The sequence below is a fragment of the Microcaecilia unicolor genome, chromosome 2 (assembly GCF_901765095.1).
Source record: "Microcaecilia unicolor chromosome 2, aMicUni1.1, whole genome shotgun sequence".
Classification (NCBI taxonomy): Eukaryota; Metazoa; Chordata; class Amphibia; order Gymnophiona; family Siphonopidae; genus Microcaecilia; species Microcaecilia unicolor.
In genome coordinates, this window is record NC_044032.1 from 28,862,417 (window position 1) to 28,879,516 (window position 17,100).

At 49.4% G+C, this 17,100-nt stretch overlaps 1 protein-coding gene across 4 annotated transcripts in view; it reads left to right on the top strand.

Annotated features, from left to right (window-relative positions):
• Positions 1 to 17,100, top strand: part of LOC115462835 (ubiquitin-associated protein 2-like) — a 473,475-nt gene that overhangs the window by 54,885 nt on the left and 401,490 nt on the right. For all 4 annotated transcript variants that reach the window (XM_030192869.1, XM_030192870.1, XM_030192871.1 and 1 more), the window contains exons 2-3: positions 323 to 450; positions 9,194 to 9,271. In XM_030192869.1, coding sequence (XP_030048729.1) covers positions 364 to 450; positions 9,194 to 9,271 — 165 coding nt within the window. In that variant the 5' untranslated portion in view covers positions 323 to 363. The remainder of the gene's footprint in view (positions 1 to 322; positions 451 to 9,193; positions 9,272 to 17,100) is intronic.

Here is a 17,100-nt window from a genome sequence, read left to right on the forward strand (position 1 = left end):
AAGCCACATTGAGCCTGCAAAAAGGTGGGAAAATGTGGGATACAAATGCAACAAATAAATAAATATATATTTTTCAAGCTTTGCTTCCCAGTTGAAGTGCTAGAGGCAAAGCAGTAAAAGAATTTAAAAAATCCTAGCATAAGCACTAATTTGGTAGAAGTGAACAAAAGCCAGCGATGACCTTGGATTTATAACATTTGAACAACAAGTAAATTGCATAAACTAGATAGGTCTCGCCATCCTTGTATCGCCATCCATGTTTGTATTAACTGTTTCTCCCTACATGTTTTTTGATACTTAAAACATGCATTTTTTTTTTCAGATTTTCTATTTTGTACATACATTATTTTGTATATACTGTATATGATGACTTCAGTGGGCACTGATCGTTCCCGAGGCACTCGAGATAAAGCGCAGATTCCAACTCCACAGCCACAGAAACAAGTGCAGGTATGTAATGTTGAGCCTTAATTAGTAGGTCAGTGTTATCAAATAACTCCTGTAAATATCTTAGAGCCCTGGTCCTTACAACCAGCCTGGTAGCGCTTTAGAAATGTGTAGTAGTAGTACTATCTGCTTGTTATATTAATATCATGCTTTAACATTATCATGTTACCCAAGATCCTTCTATAATACTAAATATTTATTTCTTACATTTCTCCATTTTCCTTGTCATCAAGCAGATGAAGCCATTACATATGGGTTGTGTCCATCAACCAGCAGGGGGAGATAGAGAGCACTCAACTTTTCACAGTGCCTCATGGCCAGCCAGCTCCACTGCCTCTTCAGTATTCTCTATGTCCCCAAGCAGGGTGGCTGCAGCTTCTTCGAGCTCCATCAAAAATCTGCCTGGGGGTGGCTCCTGGCTTGCCAGTTGTTAGCCGGGGTGTTAGAGGCTATAGCAGCTTCACTTTGAAGGCACAGAGGTCAGCCCTTTCCCTGCCTTACCCATGCCCCCGTGGATGTGGACATATTAGCTTGCTTTTCCCTGTCCTTTCCCACTCAGTGGATGCAGGCACATTGGTTCGCCTTTCCCTGCCTTTCCCACTTATCTGAGCCTCTGGAGTTCTTATTACCTCTGCTTTCCTCACAGCGTTAAAAAAAAAATGGAACAGAGGTTTTCCTTTGATTCTTCTATGGGACCGGAGCTGTGATACTCGGTCCGGTGAGGTAAGAGTGTTTTCTAACTCCTCCGGGGTGGGCCCGAGATCGGGGCGTTTTTGGTGCGAAACCGCCATTTTGAATTTTCCCGCCATTTTCGGTGATGGCTGCAGAGAATGTAAAGCGCTGTTCCCGGTGTGGCAAGTGCAAATCAGCAGCGGGGCTCTGTAAATTGTGCTGTACAGGTGTAAGAGCCGGCCCGAGCATGGCGAGCGATGATTCTTCCCGCTCAGAGCTGGCAGCGGACGCCATTTTGAATTCTCCGCATGGCGCGGCCTCCGTAGAGACGGAGAGCCCTGAGCCCGGGGTAGGACCTCGAATTGAGGCTATTCAGGGAGCGGCTAGCCCCAGACGGGATCTGGGTGCCCAGGGCGAGTTTTTCTCCCCTGATTTTGTGTTGTTATTGCATAAAGCATACATGCTGCAACTACTACTACTTAACATTTCTAGAGCGCTACTAGGGTTACGCAGCACTGTACAATTTAACAAAGAGACAGTCCCTGCTCAAAGAGCTTACAATCTAATAGACAAGTGAACGGTCGGTCCGATAGGGGCAGTCAAATTGGGGCAGTCTGGATTCACTGAACGGTAAGGGTTAGGTGCTGAACGCAGTATTGAAGAGGTAGGCTTTAATCAAAGACTTGAAGACGGGCAGGGAGGGGGCTTGGCGTAAGGGCTCTTGCTGAAAAGAGCTCTTCCTCAAGGGTCGTCTGAGGCCCTTTCTGTTGTCCGTCCCCCCCCCCCCCCCCCGGTGGATTCTGGCCTGGGACTGCCCGCTGAGGCTATTTTCCCTTCAGATTGTGGTGCACCTCCTCCCCCCCCCCCCCCCCCCCCCCCCCGTGGTCGGGATGTGGTGACTCTGAGGGGTCTGGCAGGCCTTCGGGGCCAGAGGAGCCAGGAGAAGAAGGTGCAGAGTTGTCTCTGGATCCAGATGATCTGTCCGCGGTGAGGATTTTCCACCGCGAAGCGCTGCCAGCACTTATTTCTGATGTCCTACAGGCCCTCTCTATTGAAGATCCTGGGAATCCGAGGATGGCAAGTACCAAAATGCCTGCTCGAGCCTTTCCTTTGCATGACTCCATCCAAGAGCTTATTTCTGCTCAATGTGCTGACCCCGAGGGACCTTTGAACGTTTCCAGGGCTATGGGGCAATTATATCCTCTAAGTGAGGAGCATTTGGCTCGCTTTGCAATGCCTAAAGTGGATGCCCTAGTCATGGCTGTGACAAAACGGACTACCCTCCCTGTGGAAGGAGGTGTTGCCCTGAAGGATATTCAAGACCGAAGGTTGGAATCAGCGCTGAAGCGGTCCTTTGAAATTGCAGGTCTTACTATTCGGGCATCTGCATGCAGTTGTTATTCTGCTAGAGCCTGCCTAGCATGGTTGCATCAGGCAGTTGAACAGCCCGGTGATGGAGCGGAGTCCCTTTCTGAGGTGGCTCCGTGGATTAAGTCGGCCCTGTCCTTTTTGGCTGACGCCCTTTATGATATTGTCAGAGCTTCGGCTAAACAAATGGCAGTAGCAGTGACGGCTCACCGTCTTCTTTGGCTACGACATTGGGCGGTGGACATGGCCTCTAAGCAAAGGCTGGTGAAGTTGCCCTTTCAAGGCCTTCTCCTATTTGGTGAGGAGTTGGAAAAGATTGTGAAAGGCCTGGGGGATTCCAAACCTCAGCGCTTACCCGAGGATAGGCCGCGGCCTTCCTCCAAGGGTCAGGCGGTTCACTCCTCTTCCGTGAAGCTAGAAGGTACCGCCCGGGACGTTCTGCTGGGTTCACTTTGCGTGGCTGTTTTCAGCAGAGGAACTCCTTTTGCTGGGACAAACGTTCCTCAGGCTCAAGGCCTGGAGTTCAGGGGCGACCCTCTCAGTGATGGTGCGCCGGCCCCCTCCTCGTTTCCTGCAGTAGGAGGAAGACCTTCCCTCTTTTTCGAGGAGTGGGCCAAGATTTCCTCAGATCAGTGGGTTCTGGACCTGATCAGAGATGGTTACCGAATAGAATTCTATGCCCCGGTAAGAGACGTGTTTGTGGAGTCCCGATGCGGCTCTGCTGCCAAACGGGCAGCGGTAGAGGGGACCTTACAAGGCCTGATTCGATTAGGGGCGGTGACCCCGGTACCTCCCGCCGAACATGGCTGCGGCCGCTACTCCATTTACTTTGTGGTGCCGTGAAAAGGTGTGTCTTTTCGCCCGATTCTGGACTTAAAAGAGCTAAACAAGTCCCTAAAAGTGCGGCATTTTCACATGGAAACCCTGCGCTCCGTCATTGCGGCGGTACAGCCAGGAGAGTTTCTCACGTCTCTGGACCTGAAAGAAGCTTACTTGCACATTCCAATTTGGCCCCCGCACCAGAAGTTTCTGCGGTTTGCGGTGATGGGAAAACATTTCCAGTTTCGGGCCTTGCCTTTTGGCCTCGCCACAGCTCCCCGAACCTTTTCCAAGGTAATGGTGGTAGTAGCTGCTTTTCTCAGGCGAGAAGGTATCCGGGTTCACCCGTACTTAGACGACTGGCTCATCAGAGCGGACTCTGCTACAGAGAGTCATCAAGCTACAGCCAGAGTGGTCTCAGTACTTCAATCTCTGGGTTGGGTCGTCAATATGACCAAAAGTCACCTGACCCCCTCGCAATCACTAGAATATTTGGGAGCACGGTTCGACACAGACTCGGGATATGTATTCCTACCCAAGCAAAGGCGGTGCAAGCTTCAGAATCAGGTCCGTCTGCTCCTGAGGATGCCCCGCCCGTGAGCTTGGGACATTGTCCAGCTGTTGGGATTGATGTCGGCCACCTTGGAATTGGTGCCCTGGGCGAGAGCGCACCTGAGACCTCTGCAGTATTCCCTACTTCATCGATGGCCTCCAGTATCTCAGGATTATCAATGCAGACTCACGTGGCTCCCTGCGGCCCAGCTCAGCATGGAGTGGTGGCTCTCATACAGCATGTTGCGGCGAGGAATGTCGCTGGCGCTCCCCGATTGGTGCCTAGTGGTGACAGATGCCAGCCTACAGGGCTGGGGTGCACATTGCAAGGGGAAGCATGCCCAGGTTCTATGGACACCCGACGAGTCGGAGTGGTCCATCAATCGCCTAGAGTTGAAAGCGGTATTTCAGGCGCTACTAGCCTTTCAATTGACCCTGGAAGGATTGGCTGTCAGAGTTCTGTCGGACAACACGACAGCAGTGGCCTACATAAATCGAGAAGGCGGCACTCAGTGCACAGCTGTAGCTGCGCAGGCCGAACAAATTTGCCACTGGGCCAAGCTACATCTGCAGTTTCTGTCAGCAGTTCATATTGCAGGTCAGAGCAACGTGCAAGCCGATTATCTAAGCAGGCATCAAATCGATCCAGCGGAGTGGGAACTTGCAGACAAAGTATTCCTGCAGATCTGTTCCAAATGGGGGATGCCCGTAGCGGATTTTATGGCCTCAAGCGCAAATGCCAAAGTCCCGTACTTTTACAGCAGACGGAGAGATCCTCGCACGGCGGGGTTGGATGCCTTAGCTCAACCCTGACCTATGGGCCTCCTGTATGTGTTCCCTTCATGGCCTTTGATAGGGCGAGTGCTCCTGTGGATTCGGCTTTATCCAGGAGAAGTGGTTCTCATCGCCCTGGACTGGCCCAGGAGTCCGTGGTATGCGGACCTTCGGTGGATGCTGGTGGAGGCTCCCTGGCCGTTGCCTCTGGTACCGAACCTGTTGTCACAGGGCCCGGTAACCATGGAGGATGCCTGCCGCTTTGGTCTAACGGCATGGCTATTGAGAGGGCGCAATTGAGAGACAAAGGCTATTCTAACAATGTTATTTCCACTCTCCTGCAGGCCCGCAAGTGGTCCACTTCTGTGGCTTATGCCAGGATTTGGAGACTGTTTGAGTCATGGTGTGTTTCAAAGGTGATCACACCCATGCAGGCTCCTGTCTCGCCGATTCTGGACTTTTTGCAGGATGGTGTACAAAAGTGCTTGGCCTACAATTTCCTGCGGGTGCAAGTGGCAGCATTAGCCTCCCTTCGTGGTAAGGTTGAAGGCGTGTCTTTAGCTGCACATCCAGATGTTGCACGGTTTCTTAGAGGGGTGCTTCGGCTCCGTCCTCCCGTGCGGGCACCCGGTCCAGCTTGGAACCTGGGGCTGGTTTTAAAGGCTTTTCAGGGTTCTCCTTTTGAGCTGCTGCGGCATGCTTCTGAGAAAGATCTCACCCTAAAGGCCGTCTTTTTAGTGGCCATTACTTCGGCGAGATGGGTGTCAGAATTCCAGGCGCTGTCCTGTCGAGACCCATTTCTGCAATTCTCAGAGTCCGGGGTCACGGTGCCTACCGTGTCTTCCTTCATGACTAAGGTGGTTTCAGCGTTTCACCTAAACCAACCTATTTTTCTACCCTCCTTTGATATGGAGGAGTTTCCAGAATCTTTTGGGCAGTTGCACCTTTTGGATGTGCGCAGGACTCTGTTGCAGTATCTGCGAGTTACAAATTCTTTCAGGACCTCTGATCATCTTTTTGTATTGTTATCAGGTCCTCACAGAGAGTCTGCAGCGTCTAAAGCCACTATTGCCCTCTGGCTCAAAGAAGCCATCTTCTCAGCTTATCTGCTTGCCGGCCGGTCTCCGCCTGTAGCCTTTAAGGCGCATTCTCCAAGAGCGATTTCTTCCTCTTGGGCTGAAACTGGAGCACTCTCTCTTCATGAGTGCAGCAACATGGGCTTCTAAGCTCTCATTTGCCCGACATTACAGGTTGGATGTGGCTGCTAAGAGGGACATGCTCTTTGGAGCTCAAGTGTTAGCGCGTGGTGTGGCTTGTTCCCACCCTATCTAGGGATTGCTTTGTTACATCCCATTCGTAATGGCTTCATCTGCTTGATGACAAGGAAGGGAAAATTAGGTGGTTACCTTGGTAATTTTCTTTCCTTTAGTCATAGCAGATGAAGCCATGAGCCCTCCCTGTCTGATTGACTGTGTGCTGATGTGACTCTATTTGATGATCAGTTTATTTCCTGAAGATTTAGTCCTTTCTTGGGAGAAAGTTGGAAAACAGTCTTCAGGATTACTGTTCAAGTACAGGAGGATGAGTTCATTTCCCTCCTTTGAGTTACTGGAGGATGAGTTCATTCCCTCCTTTTGAGTTAATGCTCCTGTTATGTGGCCATTGTTCGCTGTGAGGAAAGTTCATGTTATTCCCATTGCGGTCTGTATACTGCTTTGGAAGCTTCAAATACTGAAGAGGCAGTGGAGCTAGCTGGCCAAGAGCTACTATGGTTTTTGAGTGCTCTCTATCTCCCCCTGCTGGTTCGTAATGGCTTCATCTGCTATGACTAAAGGAAATAAAATTACCAAGGTAAGAACCTAATTTTCCCTTTTGTCAAAGGGGGTGCCCTGGGATCTTTCCAGTGAGCCGCCAAAACCACCCTGGCCACAGACATGGCATGCCTAACTAGTAAAGCTTGAGATTTAGAAATACCCCTGGGTTTTACCAGGAACAAGAAATACCTGGGGGGACCACGGTATTGGCTTGGCCAACCATCTCTGAACTCTAAAAGAAACAGCTGTCCACAAAGCCTGAGCCTTAATACAGGTCCACCATATATGGCCCAGGGTACCTTTGTCCACAGCCCCTCCAGCATAAGGGGGAAGTGGTTGGAAACATCCTATGCTACCGAGCAGGAGTGAGGTACCACCGGTACAAGACTTTAACAGCATTTTCTTTACAAAGTACAGAAATGGACACCTTCAGGATGTTGTTCTCAGTAAGATTGCAGTCATCATCCTCCAGTTCAAACCCCAACTCTTGATGCCAATGAGAGCGATGTAAAACATATGGTGGCACACCCTTACGCTGAAATTTATACAGACATAAGACCCCTTGTCCCCCGAGAATCCCAGTGCAAAATAAGACAGCAGATGTAAATTCTCAAATTGGACATATTCCAAACACTAAAATGAAAGTAAAATGATTTTTTCTACCTTTGTTGTTTGGTGACTTTGTTTTTCTATTCATATTGGTCCCAGATTCTGCTGCTCTTTATCTGTTCTCTTAACTCTGTTTTCAGGGCTTCCATTCCATATATTTCTTTGCTTTCCTCCTTTCTTCTTCATTTCTTGCCCTACATCCATAAGTAAAAGCTGGGTCCTCCTCCGTGGAATTGATTGGAGGAGGTATAACGTGGATCCAGCTTTTGCCTATTTTCTCCATCCATGTGCAGTTTTTCTCCTCTCCCCTTTCTCTCATCTCCATCCATGTGCATCTTCTTCTTTTTTCTTTCCTCCCCTCCATCCATGTCCAGCACTTCTCCTCTCTCCTCCCTCCCCTGTATCAATATAAAGCAATAATTCTCTCTCCCCTCTCCTCCATCCAAGTCCAGCAATTCTCCTCTATCTCCTGCTCTCCTCTCCATCCATTTGCAGCATTTCTCCTCTCTCCCCTGCCCTTCCCTCCCATCCATGTCCAGTGTGTTTCCTCTCTCCCCTGCCCTCCCCTCCATCCATGTCCAGCGTGTCTCTTCTCTCCCCTGCCCTTCCCTCCATCCATGTCCAGCATGTCTCCTCTCTCCCCTGCCCTCCCCTCCATCCATGTCCAGCGATTCTCCTCTCTCCCCTGCCATCCATGTCTAACGATTCTCCTCTCTCCCCTTCCCTCCTCTCTCACGATTCTCCTCCCTCCCCTGCCCTCCCCTCTCATCCATGTGCAGCGATTCTCCTCTCCTGCCCTCCCCTCTCATCCATGTGCAGCGATTCTCCTCTGCCCCCTGTCCTCCCCTGCCATCCATGTCCGATTCTCCTCTCCTGCCCTCCCCTCCCATCCATGTCCAGCGATTCTCCTCTCTCCCCTGTCCTCTCCTCCATGTCCAGCGATTCTCTTCTCCCCTGTCCTCCTCTCCATGTCCAGCGATTCTCCTCTCTCCCCTGTCCTCCCCTCCATGTCCAGCGATTCTCCTCTCTCCCCTGTCGTCCCCCTCTCATCCATATCCTGCATGTGCTCTCTCCCCTCTCATCCATGTCAGCAATTCTCTCTTCCCTGCCCTCCCCTCTTATCCATATCCAACGATTCTTCTTCCCCCAGCCCATCCTCCTTCTCCACTGCCTACCTGCCTGTCACCAGTGAAGTGATAAAGAAAGGCTGCCAGTGTCGGACTTGCAGCTCGAACGGTGTAGCGATTGAGAGAGGCTGGCAGCGTCAGAGCTTCCCTCTGCGAGTCCCGCCTATGCGGAAACAGGAAGTTGAAATAAAGTAGACGGGACTCGCAGAAGGAAGCTCCGACGCTACCAGCCTCTCTCAGTCGCTGCACTGTTCGTGCTGCCACGTCTGTAAAAAAAAAAAAACCAGTAAGTAGGGGAGTGAGAGGAAGGGTGCAGGACTCGCCGGGGAAAAAAAGATGCCGGTACGCCATACCGGTGTGTTCCGGTACAAAAAAAGCCCTGATTAAATGTAAAAGTGATCTGCAGAGTACTGGTAATCTGTTTCACACATTGTTAGTATCTTGGATACTTAAACGCAGGATTTTGTTTTGTAAACCACATTTGTGCTCCTTTAGTGAATATTCTGCTCAAATTTATTTATTTAATCTTAAATATAGCAAATGTGATAAAGATCATTAAAAGCAGTTTACAACAAAATAAAATATTTTAGTAACATTATAAACTTAATGCACTACGAGTAATGTTGTTGTTTATAATGGTGGTATGTGTGTGTGTTTTGATTTTCCCATGTCAGTGGATTTAGAATTTGAATATCTATATATGCCAGGACAGAGTAATGTACTTAAACCTCAGCTAGAGTGTCATAATACACAGTGAAAAAATTGATTAATACATGGAATAAAGAAGGAAGTAGTTGGAGGGTGGGGCTGTTAAATCTGCTAATGTCATTTTATTCTTTTGAGTTGATAGTTTTCTGTCCTTAGTAGGTAAAAGTAATTAGGCTTGGACAGTAGCCAGCTGCCTGTATCTTTATTTCCTTATTTATCTTTCACATTCTCTACATTTTTAGATTATCGTTTTTAGTAAATATCTTACCTTGTTAGTAAGTACCTTACCTGTCTTTTTTTCAGGCAACAGCTGAACAGATTCGCCTTGCTCAGATGATTTATGACAAGAGTGATGCTGACTTTGAAGATAAGGTTAAACAAGTAAGTTACATATACTGTTCGTAGTCAACTTGCTATTCCTGGCCATCTACTACTACTACTACTATTTAGCATTTCTATAGCGCTACAAGGCGTACGCAGCGCTGCACAAACATAGAAGAAAGACAGTCCCTGCTCAAAGAGCTTACAATCTAATAGACAAAAAATAAATAAAGTAAGCAAATCAAATCAATTAATGTGAACAGGAAGGAAGAGAGGAGGGTAGGTGGAGGCGAGTGGTTACAAGTGGTTACGAGTCAAAAGCAATGTTAAAGAGGTGGGCTTTCAGTCTAGATTTAAAGGTGGCCAAGGATGGGGCAAGACGTAGGGGCTCAGGAAGTTTATTCCAGGAGTAGGGTGCAGCGAGACAGAAGGCGCGAAGTCTGGAGTTGGCAGTAGTGGAGAAGGGAACAGATAAGAAGGATTTATCCATGGAGCGGAGTGCACAGGAAGGAGTGTAGGGAAGGACGAGTGTGGAGAGATACTGGGGAGCAGCAGAGTGAGTACATTTATAGGTTAGTAGAAGAAGTTTGAACAGGATGCGAAAACGGATAGGGAGCCAGTGAAGGGTCTTGAGGAGAGGGGTAGTATGAGTAAAGCGACCCTGGCGGAAGACGAGACGGGACGAGACTGTACCATTCTGCACAAATGAGTGTTAACCCCTCCTATCAGCAGATGGAGATATAGAAAAAAAAACTGCTGTTTTTCTCAGTAAACTTGCCAGTATGACCTGTTGGTGCTCAAGGAAATCTCTAGTATTTTTCTCTACCGCTAGCAGATTTTAGGTTGTTCAGGCCATCCTGGTCTCTGGCCTAGCTCCCCACTCTGCTGTCTGAAGCTGCATAGTGAGGTAGAGGCTAACAGCTGCTCTCAGGTTACCTGATCCTCGAACCAGATCTGGTTGAGCATGGAGCTATGCTCTAATGCCCCCCAGTAGCGCTTTTTAGTGTCCACTGGACGAGGAGCTTGGCTTGGTCTTGCACGTCCTTACCGGAGAGGGCGCGGGTTCCCATTCCTCTGCCCCTCATAGCCCTTAAACCCTATTTGGGTGTTCTCTTCCCTGGGTTCCCCTGTAGCTCCCAGGCATTAAAAAAAAAAAAAAAAAAAGCAGCACCTGAAGAGAGCAGAGGGTGGCAGAGATACTGGAGCCTTGGGCCTAGGTTGGCCAGAGTGAGCAGGCAGGCCTGTCTGTGCCACCCACATTGCTGGCAGCCACTGCTCAATCTGTAAGAGTCTGCAGCTTAGTATAGCTGTTGGCTCAGGGGATGGGGGAGGGTGCTGAAGCTGCCTGCTTTGTTCCCTGCAGTGAAGTGTCAGGACTGACTTCAGTGGGAACAGCAACCATATTTGATTCTCTTTTTCTTCTGCTGCTGTTTTAATGCAGCAGGATAGCTTTTGGACCCCCATTAGAGCTTGAAGTGGTGGGGGCATATCTCTCCCAACCACTCCAGGTCATCCTTAAGAGGGGGAAGTCCTGATGGGTCCCTAGCTCTATTCAGCTTCTGAGCTTAACCCAAATGCTTAAGCAAGCCCTGCAGGTGGAGGCTGGACCCTTTGGTCAGCAGTGGGGCCTCTAGGGACCTGGAAGCTCCTAGCTGGGGTCCCATTCTTGGGGTCAAGTGCTACTGGGGATGATGGGGCCCTCCAATGTTACGGGTAGTTTTGGATATACCACAGAGGATCAGGAGTGTTTCTCGGACCTTCAGTCTCCCTCATCCTCTGATCTTGAAGATTCTCGTTCCAGAGAGGATGAAAAGGAGCGGTCCCATGTTATGAGGCTCTTCGTTGGGAGGAGCTGGACTCTTAGAGGCCTTGAGGATGCTCAAGGCTTCCACTGCAGACCCCCTCTGTTGGAGGACATTTTCTGCTTCACAGGATCCTCACTCGTATGATGGTGGAGTGGGAGTCCCCAGATGGGGCTCTTAAAGGGCCATGGCCTTGTATTGTCGTTATGCCTTTGCTCCTGAGGACGTGGAGATATATTGGATATACCCCAAAAAGTCCGCTGTCCCGAAGCAAGGATGTTTGGCTCTCTGTGAGCTCCAAGAGAAGCGGGTAGAACAGCAGTTCTATCTTGCTTTTTCCTCAGTTGGCATCATGGTTGTCATCTGTGGTGGCTATATGGTGAGGGCCATGTTGCGCTGGCTTCAGCAGCTGCCAGAGTTCCTGGTGGTTTCTCGTCTGGAGTCTGGCACAGCCTTCTTGGCGGACGTTCTTTATGACTGTCTTTCCTCTCAATTAAGGGATCAGGCTTAAAGGTTACACTTTTCTTCTCCAGGCTGGGGCCAGATTAAACAGTTAACCTCAACAAAGGAAACCCAGCGCCTAAAAACTTTTAACTCAACTTTAAATGCAGCAATTTTCAATAAGACAGTTTTCAGTGAAACAATTCTCTCTAAATTATAAACATTTTTTAAACATATATTTATATTTTTTGTAAAGGTTTTTTTAAATCTAGAGTGAACCTCAGCAGCACTTAGCTTGTGGTGGCGATTCATTTAATAAGAGGTAAAAATAACTCTTAACTCTCTTAATTCGCCATTGCCTCTTCATAGGTCCAGATTTCTCATCATATTAACTCGCATATATTTTATTTGATTTTCTTATAAATATATATTTTAAAACTTAAAAATAGAACTTACCTTTTAAATGCTGTTATGAACAACAGGACCACTGGCCAACATGCGGCATGTTTCGCTATAAGTTTAATAATGGCGTTCAATGCGTGGACCCAACCCTGACGCAGCTATAGCGAAACATGCCACATGTTATTTTTACCTCTTAATAAATGATTGTCTTTCCTCCCAGTCAGTGGCTGTATCTCTAGAATTCTCTGGAATTCGTTGCCAGAGAATGTAGTAAAAGCAGTTAGTAGGGTTTAAAAAAGGTTTGTATATCTTTCTAAAAGAAAAGTCCATAAGCCATTATTAAAATGACTTGGGGAAAATCCACTGTTTATTTCTAGGATAAGCAGCATAAAATGTGTTGTACTGTTTTGGGATCTTGATTGGCCACTGTTGGAAATGGGGTGCTGGGCTTGATGGACCTTCATTCTATCCCAGTGTGGCAATACTTATGTACTTATGAGTCAGTACTGGCTGTGGCTCTGCCATTGCGTCGCGGATGCGGTTTCCAAGAAGCTTCTCAGTCAGCTACCCTTTTGTGTGCAGTTGTTCAGAGAAGACCTGGAAAAGCTGATGATGGACATGGAGGAGGTGCACCCATCTTCTGGAGCTGCAACATATAGGGGCTGTCAGCAGTCTTTGGCTGCTAGAGGCCGCTCCAGGGGAGTGGATGGGTTTTGGCTGGCTAGGCACTCTCTATCTTAGGCCCTAGGGTCTGGTAGGCCCTTCAGACCAAGCTGCTTTCATGGGCCCAAAATAGCTGGTGAATCTGGCCCCTCCAGCAGGGCTGGAGCAGCCCAACCTGCCCAATATATGTGTGTTGGGCCCTTCAGTGGATCTGTTAGAGGGCAGGGTGGCTATCTTCGTCCACAAGTGGGCCAGCATCACCTCAGATCAGTGGGTTCTGGATGTGGTTGGAAAAGGTTGTTCCCTGGAGTTTGCCTATGCCTTTCCAGATGCCTTGATGGTGTCTTCATGTGGCTTGGAGCTAAAGTGACAGGCTGTTGCTTTTGCTTTGCAACATTTTCTAAACTTGGGTGTGGTGAAACCCTTTCTGTTAGAGGAGCGGGGTTGGGGTGGGTGATAGTCCATTTATTTTGTGGTCCAAAGAAGGGAGGGTCCTTTTGGCCCATTGTGGATTTAAAGGGAGTGAATGCTTGCCCAAGTACAGCACTTGGGCAAGTGGAGGAGTGGCCTAGTGGTTAGGGTGGTGGACTTTGGTCCTGGGGAACTGAGGAACTGAGTTCGATTCCCGGCACAGGCAGCTCCTTGTGACTCTGGGCAAGTCACTTAACCCTCCATTGCCTGCTGCATAGACCCTGCCATGAGTGGGAAAGCGCGGGGTACAAATGTAACAAAAATAAATAAAATAAACTACAGCACTTTCACAATAAAACTATCAGGTCTTTGATCACCTTGGTTCATCCAGAAAAATTCTTGGTATTCTTGGACCTCAAGGAGGCCTACCTACACATTTGTTTTGGATCACCACAAGTGGTACCTCCACTTCTGTGTGCTTGGGCCCATTTCCAGTTTTGAGCTTTGCCCTTCAGACTGGCCATATTCTCATGCATCTTTTCCAAAGGGATGGTATTGGTAGTGGCCCACCTGAGGCGCCAGGGCATCTGGGTGCATCCCTGCATGAATGATTGACTGATTCATGCTGACTCATAGGCAGAGCCCAGGGGAGCGTCTTCCCAGGTCTTTGCCCTCCTGGAGGGCGTGGGCTGGGCAGTGAATCACCTGAAGAGGCAGTTGGTTCCTATCTAGGAGAAAGACCAGCAGCGGATTGCGGATTCTCCTTGCTGGGGGGATAATATTTTTGGAGAAAAGGTCAAACAGGTGGTAGAGCAGCTCCACCAGCGGGAATGTTTCAACAAATTCTCCCGCCGGACGCCTTCAGCTTCTACCTCAACTGGTAGAAGTTTTTATGGGGGAAGGTGGACTGTTCCCTATTCAAGTAAGTGTAGGTACAATCCTCCCTCTCGCCAGTCTGCTGCCCAGGCAAAACCCCAGCGCGCACGTTCCCGTCAACAGCGTGCGACCCAGCAGGCCCCTGCGGCTCCCCAGCAAAAGCCAGGGATGGGCTTTTGACTGGCTCCAGCAGAGCATAGCTGAAGTCAAAGTGTCCATGCCGGATGATCTACCGGTCAGGGGGAGGTTAAAATTTTTTCACCAAAGGTGGCCTCTCATAACCTCTGACCAGTGGGTTCTCAAATAGTCCGGTTGGGATACTCCCTCAATTTGATCACAAAGCCTCCAAATTGTCCGCCGGGAGCTCAGTCCTTCAGCTTCCAGCACAAGCAGGTACTTGCAGAGGAACTCTCCGCCCTTCTCAGCGCCAATGTGGTCGAGCCCGTGCCACCGGGGCAAGAAGGGCTGGGATTCTATTCCAGGTACTTCCTTGTGGAAAAGAAAACGGGGGATGCGTCCCATCCTAGACCTAAGGGCCCTGAACAAATATCTGGTCCGAGAAAAGTTCAGGATGCTTTCCCTGGGCACCCTTCTTCCCATGATTCAGGCGAACGATCAGCTATGCTTTCTGGACTTAAAGGATGCTTACGCTCACATCCCAATACTGCCAGCTCACAGACAGTGTATTTGATTCCGCTTGGGAACATGGCATTTTCAGTACTGTGTGCTACCCTTTGGTCTCGCCTCCACGCCCAGGGTATTTACCAAATGCCTGGCTGTTGTAGTGGCGTCTCTACGCAGACTGGGAGTGCATGTGTTCCCTTATCTCGACGATTGGCTGGTGAAGAACACCTCCGAGGCAGGAGCTCTACAGTCCATGCAGATGACTAATCGACTCCTGGAGCTGCTAGGGTTTGTGATAAATTATCCAAAGTCCCACCTTCTTCCAGTTCAGAAACTCGAATTCATAGGAGCTCTGCTGAACTCTCAGTCGGCTCATGCCTACCTTCCGGAAGCGAGGGCCGACAATCTTCTGTCTCTCGTTTCCTGGGTATGGGCATCTCAGCAGATCACAGTTTGGCAGATGTTGAGGTTGCTCGGCCATATGGCCTCCACAGTGCATGTGACTCCTATGGCTTACCTTCACATGAGATCAGCTCAATGGACCCTAGCTTCCCAGTGGTACCAGGCTGCTGGGGATCAAGAGGATGTAGTCCGGCTGTCCATGAGTTTTCTTCAATCCCTGCATTGGTGGACAATTTGGTCCAATCTGACTCTGGGACGTCCCTTCCAAATTCCTCGGCCACAAAAAGTGCTGACCACGGATGCGTCTCTCCTGGGGTGGGGAGCTCATGTCGATGGGCTTCACACCCAAGGGAGTTGGTCCCTCCAGGAACAAGGTCTACAGATCAACCTCCTGGAGTTGCGAGCGGTCTGGAATGCTCTAAAGGCTTTCAAGAATCAGCTGTCCAAACAAATTATTCAAATTCAGACAGACAATCAGGTTGCCATGTATTACATCAACAAGCAGGGTGGCATCGGATCTCGCTCTCTGTGTCAGGAGGCCATCAGAATGTGGCTTTGGGCTTGCCGGTACGGCTTGCTTCTTCATGCCACATATCTGGCAGGCTTAAACAACAGTCTGGCCGACAGGTTGAGCAGGATTATGCAACCTCATAATCATGAGTGGTCGCTCAGTTCCAGAGTGGTACGCCAGATCTTCCAAGCGTGGGGCACCCCCTTGGTGGATCTTTTTGCTACTCGGGCCAATCACAAAGTCCCTCAGTTCTGTTCCAGACTTCTGGCCCACGGCAGACTAGTGTCGGATGCTTTTCTCCTGCATTGGGGAGAGGGCCTCCTGTATGCTTATCCTCCCATACCTTTGGTGGGGAAGACTTTGTTGAAACTCAAGCAAGATCGAGGCACCATGATCCTGATCGCTGCCTTTTGGCCACGTCAGAGCTGGTTCCCTCTCTTCTGGAGTTGTCCTCCGAAGAACCGTGGAGATTGGAGTGTTTTCCAACCCTCATTACTCAGAACGAGGGGTGCTTCTGCATACCAACCTCCGGTCCCTGGCTTTCACGGCCTGGATGTTGAGAGCGTAGATTTTGCCTCCTTGGGTCTCTCAGAGGGTGTCTCCCGAGTCTTGCTTGCTTCCAGGAAAGATTCCACTAAAAAGAGTTACTTCTTTCTATGGCGGAGGTTTGCAGTCTGGTGTGACAGCAAGGCCCTAGATCCTCGCTCGTGTCCTACACAGATCCTGCTTGAATACCTTTTGCACTTGTCGGAGTCTGGTCTTAAAACCAACTCTGTAAGGGTTCATCTTAGTGCTATTAGTGCATACCATTACCGTGTGGAAGGTAAGCCGATTTCTGGACAGCCTTTAGTTGTTCGCTTCATGAGAGGTTTGCTTTTGTCAAAGCCCCACATCAAACCTCCTACAGTGTCATGGGATCTCACCCAGCTGATGAAACCTCCTTTTGAGCCACTGAATTCATGCCATCTGAAGTACTTGACCTGGAAGGTCATTTTCTTTGTGGCAGTTACTTCAGCTCGCAGAGTCAGTGAGCTTGAAGCCTTGGTAGCTCATGCTCCTTATACCAAATTTCATCATAACAGAGTAGTCCTCCGCACTCACCCTAAGTTCTTGCCGAAGGTGGTGTCGGAGTTCCATCTGAACCAGTCTATTGTCTTGCCAACATTCTTTCCCCATCCGCATACCCGCCCTGCTGAACGTCAACTGCACACATTGGACTGCAAGCGAGCATTGGCCTTCTATCTGGAGCGGACAGAGCCCCACAGACAGTCCGCCCAAACGTTTGTTTCTTTTGATCCCAACAGAAGGGGAGTGGCTGTCGGAGAAACGCACCATCTCAAATTGGCTAGCAGATTGCATCTCCTTCGCTTACGCCCAAGCTGGGCTGACTCTTGAGGGTCATATCACGGCTCATAGTGTCAGAGCTATGGCAGCGTCAGTGGCCCACTTGAAGTCAGCCACTATCGAAGAGATTTGCAAGGCTGTGACGTGGTCATCTGTCCACACATTCACATCGCATTACTGCCTACAGCAGGATACCCGACGCGACAGTCGGTTCGGGCAGTCGGTGCTACAGAATCTGTTTGGGATTTAGAATCCAACTCCACCCCTCTAGGCCCTTTTTTATTCTGTTCCAGGCTGCACTCTCAGTTAGTTGGTTTAGTTTAGGTCAATCTCAGTTATGTCCTCGCCGTTGCGAGGCCCAATTGACCAGTGTTTATTGTTTTGAGTGAACCTGGGGGCTAGGGATACCCCAT